We start from the raw sequence: 5,774 nt of genomic DNA on the forward strand, positions 1-5,774 counted from the left end.
AATTTATGATGTAGCAAACTAATTGTTATAAGGTGTGTTATAATACTCGCAAATGGTGCGTAATTATCACACACTTACATACATAAGTGTGTTTGCTTGAACCGGGAAATAAAACAATGATAAGGTGTGTCACCACTACACACCTTGGTGTGTTAGGGAACTCACAATTTAGAGTTTATAAACTCTAAATTGTCGTAACTGCATGATATTGTGTACAAGTTCAAATTAAATAGTGCTCTCAAGAAAAAAAAAAAGATGCCATTTCACTGCTCTAGGGCCAGAAAGAAAAAAAGAAAATTCTCCCCCAGGTTGTCTGGGTGACCAGATATTCCGAATCCTCTTGGGTCTATGTCGTTGGGGGGGATCAGAATTTCTGAATCCTCTCCAGTGTTTTCATGGGAGATCAGAAATTGTGAATCCCTTTCTGTCGTCATGGGGGGATCAGAAATTCTCAGTGAATCCTCTCCCTTTTCTATGAGGAAGACTCCCAAGACACGAAATTCAGAAGATTATTTGGCCTCTCATGCGTGGTTCAGACGTTAGAATGGAGTTCAGAGGTAAAGAATAGGGAGTTGCTTGGTAAATGTGATTTGAGATTCAGAGTAAACTACAAAAGCTCTCGTTGGAATTAAGTGGTGATTATGAATTTCCGTGGAAGCTCCACATTTCATTTTCTGCCAATTTTACACTCATTTCTGACGAAACTTTTAAGCCCTGTATCATAAGAAAGTTGTTTTCCGAAACAGGTTTTCATTTTACAAGGAAAAAAAAACAGCCATTTTTGAGGTGATTCTCAGTACTTGTACCGAATATTCCTAAATTGGAATACTACATTTTAGTTTGGAACACGTTACTGTTTGTACACGAATATTCACCGGACTGTATTTCATTCGGGCCTCGCAGCGGACTCGATTCTCCGAAGATTACAACTCCGACAGGCTTAACGTTGCCGAAGACTAACAGTAGCCTTAAGTATATAGATCCGAAATGACCCAATAGTTCCTTAATATATTAAAAATCATATTGGTTTGAGGCTACATTTTAATTGCGCGAAACTAAGGAAGGAGAACACAGAAATTACACGAAAACAATTTCTACATTGGAACTGAAGAGAGGAATAAGACTCCAACCCAGATAGCTCATTCCTTTCGCTATCAACAATGTTAAATAAGAGGGCTAAAATATTAGGGGGTGGAAGCTGAATAATTGGCCCTCGATTATTCATTATTCTTTGTGTGTTTTGTTCGAATTATTCATTATTCTTTTTAAATTTTAGTAGGTTATTCATTATTCATTCATGGCATCTGACAGGATGCGGCGATGCGGATCCGCATAATTCACTGAAATCCGCATCTTCCGCATAATTCCGATATTTTCCGCATAATTCCGACATTTTCCGCAAAAAACTGAAGAAATATCTGATATTAGTGATAAAGCAGCTCCTTAACATCCTCAAAAACATAAAAGCCGAAGAAATTGACTGTTTTGAAACGCTTATTTTCCTGAACATTGAAGAAAACACACCATTTCATTCGCAAGATGAAAGTTCGTAAGGAAGATCGTAAGCAGTTTCCGCGCATTTTTTCGCCAATGAGCCTGGACACTAGTTTTTGTTTCTACAATGCTTTCCATTGGACGAGAAACAGTTACACTTCAGCAAATGACGTAACTGATAAGAAACTAAGGGCGCGTTCCATTGACCGTATTCCGGAATAGGATTACATGGAATACAAGTTAGAAATCCTTCGTTTTTACGGAGATTCACGTTAAAAATGACGAACACCTGCTAAAATGCTATTTTAAACATATCTTTATTATCCTTGTTGCTTCAAAACGCCAGACATATCGTTTTGAATTCATCACTTCACGTATTCTTATTCCGGAATACGGTGAATCAAACGCACTTTAAGTCAAGGATCGAGGGAATGGATCGCGCTCCAAAGGTATTACAATTTTGCTCCATTATCTCCAAATTGAAACAAAATTCATGATGAGAAACAAAATGATTTTTTATCGCTTTATTTATTTTACCAAAAGTTGCGGGAAAGTCCCAACTGCTAACCCTTTTATTTCAACGGTGAAAGCTGGTCGCAAATTGATGACTCCTCCATGTAATTTAATCACAAAGGGCAAAAATTCAGTCACAAATGCGTTTGCATTGGTTGCAATTTCGATCACGGATTTACCGTAAGCATGGAAATACATTGGACGGGCCTAATTATTAGTTTTATAACTTGTTTAAGTTTCCGCATAATCCGGTGTAATTTCCGCATAATCAACGCATGTTTCCGCATAATATGGCCAAAAATTTCCGCATAATCTTTAATTTTTTTCCGCATCCTATCAGAAGCCATGTTCATTGTTGTTATTCATTATTCCACTGGCATATTAACTGCGTTTTTAGACCCAATTATTCATTATTCATTTTTTATTTATACTAGTTATTCATTATTCATTATTCAGTTTCCATCCCCGAAAAATATGGTCATAGTTTTGCTCCGTTCGGCCAAAATAACATGACCGAAACCATTTGACTCGATACGTTGTTTCTGCTTCTATTGCGATGCGCCTGTGCTCGATACGTTGTGCCTGTCCTCGATACGATGTGCTTGCATAAAGGTGCTTCCCATAAAGGTGCAGGTCTTGACATTAGAAACTTCTATAGCATTCTAGAACTGTTCTAGTTAGAAGAGCTAGGGATCGTTTGATATTCTAGAACTTAAGAGATTTTAGAGATTTTATAACCTCCAAAAGAAATTACATCTTCTAGAGCTTTAGAAATCTTAGATTCACATCATGGACCATGGATACTCTAGAACTGTAGAACGTTTAGAGATTTTAGAAGCCCCAAAGCCCCTCAGTTTTTTTAAAATAACTCTAAAATAGAAGAGAGCTATAGATGAGGTGACAATATCAAACGATCCCTTTGGGGCTTCTAAAATCTCTACACGTTCTACAGTTCTAGAATATCCATGGTCCATGTTGTGAGTCTAAGATTTCTAAAGCTCTAGAATATGTAAGGTCTTTTGGGGGTTCTAAAATTTCTAAAATCTCTAAAGTTCTGGAATATCAAACGATCCCTAGCTCTTCTAACTAGTCTCGACTTCTTTCATTCAAATTTAGCTTTCATTTTACGGTCCGGTTAACTACACTTTTTACCGAGATAGTGTGATGAATATAGCACTCGTTTACTGATTAAGCCTAAGAGCTCATTTCAGTGATTAGGCCTAAGCACTCTTTTAAAATTTTAGCTTTCATTTTACGGTTCGGTTAACTACACCTTTTACCGAGATCGAGTGAAGAATATAGCACTCGTTTACTGATTAAGCCTAAGCGCTCGTTTCAGTGATTAGGATTTTAGCTTTCATTTTACGGTTCGGTTAACTACACTTTTTACCGAGATCATGTGAAGAATATAGCACTTGTTTACTGATTAAGCCTAAGCGCTCGTTTCAGTGATTAGGATTTTAGCTTTCATTTTACGATTCGGTTAACTACACTTTTTACCGAGATCGTGTGAGGAATATAGCACTTGTTTACTGATGAAACCCAAGCGCTCGTTTCAGTGATTAGGCCTAAGCACTCTTTTAAAATTTTAGCTTTGAGGCTATTTAGCTTTCACAACATGGACCATGGATATTCTAGAACTGTATAGAACGTTTAGAGATTTTAGAAGCCCCAAAGGGATCGTTTGATATTCTAGAACTTTAGAGATTTTAGAGATTTTAGAACCCCCAAAAGACCTTACATATTCTAGAGCTTTAGAAATTTTAGACTCACAACATGGACCATAGATATTCTAGAACTTTAAAGATTTTAGAACCCCCAAAAGCCCTTACATATTCTAGAGCTTTAGAAATCTTAGACTCACAACATGGACTATGGATATTCTAGAACTTTAGAACTTTTAGAGATTTTAGAAGCCCCAAAGGGATCGTTTGATATTCTAGAACTTTAGAGATTTTAGAGATTTTAGAACGCCCAAAAGACCTTACATATTCTAGAGCTTTAAAATTTTAGACTCACAACATGGACCATAGATATTCTAGAACTTTAGAACTTTTAGAGATTTTAGGACCCCTCTTCCGTTCTAGCATTCCACATCGCGTACTGATTTTAGAGGTTCTTGAACCTTTTAGCTATAGATTTCTAGACTTTATTGACATGCCCTCAGTCTTTTTAAAATAACTCTAAAATAGAAGATAGCTATAGATGAGTTCTATCTTCTAATGACAATATCTGCACCTTTCTCCCTTGCTTCTATTGGGCTGTACCTGTCCTCCATTCGTTGTGCCTGTCCCCAATATGAAGATGCACTTTTTTGTTGTGCCTGTCCCTATTGGAAAGTGAATTTTGACCCCAATGCCGCTTTATAGTACCCTCCAAATGCCCTGTTTGGCCGGTAAGTGCTATCAAATGGAAAGCGTCCTTGGCGTATCACCTTATTTGCGCACCGACAACAATTGTTACAAATAAGGGAACACAGAAAGCTCTCCGTAAATCATCCGCCCTGTTGCAAATCACTGCAAATTGTGAGGGGAAAAACAACAAATGGAAAGACGATACTCACTGTGCCCGAAGAACGTAGTTTAGCCTTCTCATCACCAAAAGTTGAGCTTGACGGCACAAGGCAGTACAATAGTGATTGATGAAGAATGCCGTGTATCTCTGGTATTCCTTGCATCTCCTCTGTGTTCAGTTCTTTGATTACATCCTTGACGTCCACCAGCCCCAAACGAACAGCTCCAATAACCTCAGCCGCGACACCCATTCTTTCTTCCTTCTTGTACTTGATCCACTGCATCACCGATTTAAAAACGAAGTTTTCTGAAGGAGCGCTGAGGTCGTCTCTTATGAGAAGACTCACCAGCTGACCTGCATCGATATGGGACAAGAATTCTTCACTTTCACAAATTTCCTTGTAAAGAGAGGCCATTTCACGTTGCGTAGCCTCTTTCAAGTCGTTCAGACCGTGTCGATCGGCTATCCTGCAGATACGGCCGTAAGTTTGCAAATCAAACTTCTGATGAACAAATTCCGTCTGAAGGTAATCACAGCACTGTTGGATAACACTTGTAACTTGTAGATGATCAGCAGCAGGTAAAACTTCAAACACGTTTTCATCATTAATATTGATCTCTCCACTGTAGATGGCATCCATCACAATCTTCAAAGCAGCTGCAGAAATGTTTTCATCTTTGAGCTCAATCACTTCTTGGTTGGATTCCTTCATTCCATGAGCAAACATGGCGTGGAAATAATCACTATTTGCAGCGAGTACAATTCGATGGGCTGGAAACTCGTCGTCACGAACTTTTAAACGAACATCAATGAATTCACCTTGCTCGCGAAACAGAGCACACTTAGACAGCAGAATTTCCGAATGACCGACGACCATGTTTGAAGTGCAATAGGAGAGAAAAAGTACTTATGCAATGGATCACGAGACTACTTTCAGATTTTTTTACTGTCACGCAATATGGAGTCGAACCGCCTGCTTTGGTCACGCAAGCCAACCGAGTTTCGCTATACAAAAATTTGGTTTATCAACGGAGTTGATAATGTAAATTGACCACCGTACAGAGATTCTAAAAGCTGACGTTTCGAGCGTTAGCCCTTCGTCAGAGCGAATCGAGGGATTATGGGTTACGTGTAGTTTTTATAGTAGAGTAGGAGCTACGCTATTGGTGGTAACATGGCAACGTGAAAAGTAGGAATATATTAGTTAAATGAAAAGCGTTCGTTAATACCATGAGGATTAAGGGTGCCGATTT

At 38.4% G+C, this 5,774-nt stretch overlaps 1 protein-coding gene across 1 annotated transcript in view; it reads right to left on the minus strand.

Annotated features, from left to right (window-relative positions):
* Positions 1–5,445, minus strand: part of LOC137992298 (actin-binding protein IPP-like) — a 35,801-nt gene extending 30,356 nt beyond the window's left edge. Inside the window, exon 1 of the mRNA XM_068837565.1 lies at positions 4,571–5,445. Coding sequence (XP_068693666.1) covers positions 4,571–5,398 — 828 coding nt within the window. The 5' untranslated portion in view covers positions 5,399–5,445. The remainder of the gene's footprint in view (positions 1–4,570) is intronic.
* Between the last annotated feature and the right edge of the window lie 329 nt (positions 5,446–5,774).

The sequence above is a fragment of the Montipora foliosa genome, chromosome 2, assembly GCF_036669935.1.
Source record: "Montipora foliosa isolate CH-2021 chromosome 2, ASM3666993v2, whole genome shotgun sequence".
NCBI lineage: Eukaryota > Metazoa > Cnidaria > Anthozoa > Scleractinia > Acroporidae > Montipora > Montipora foliosa.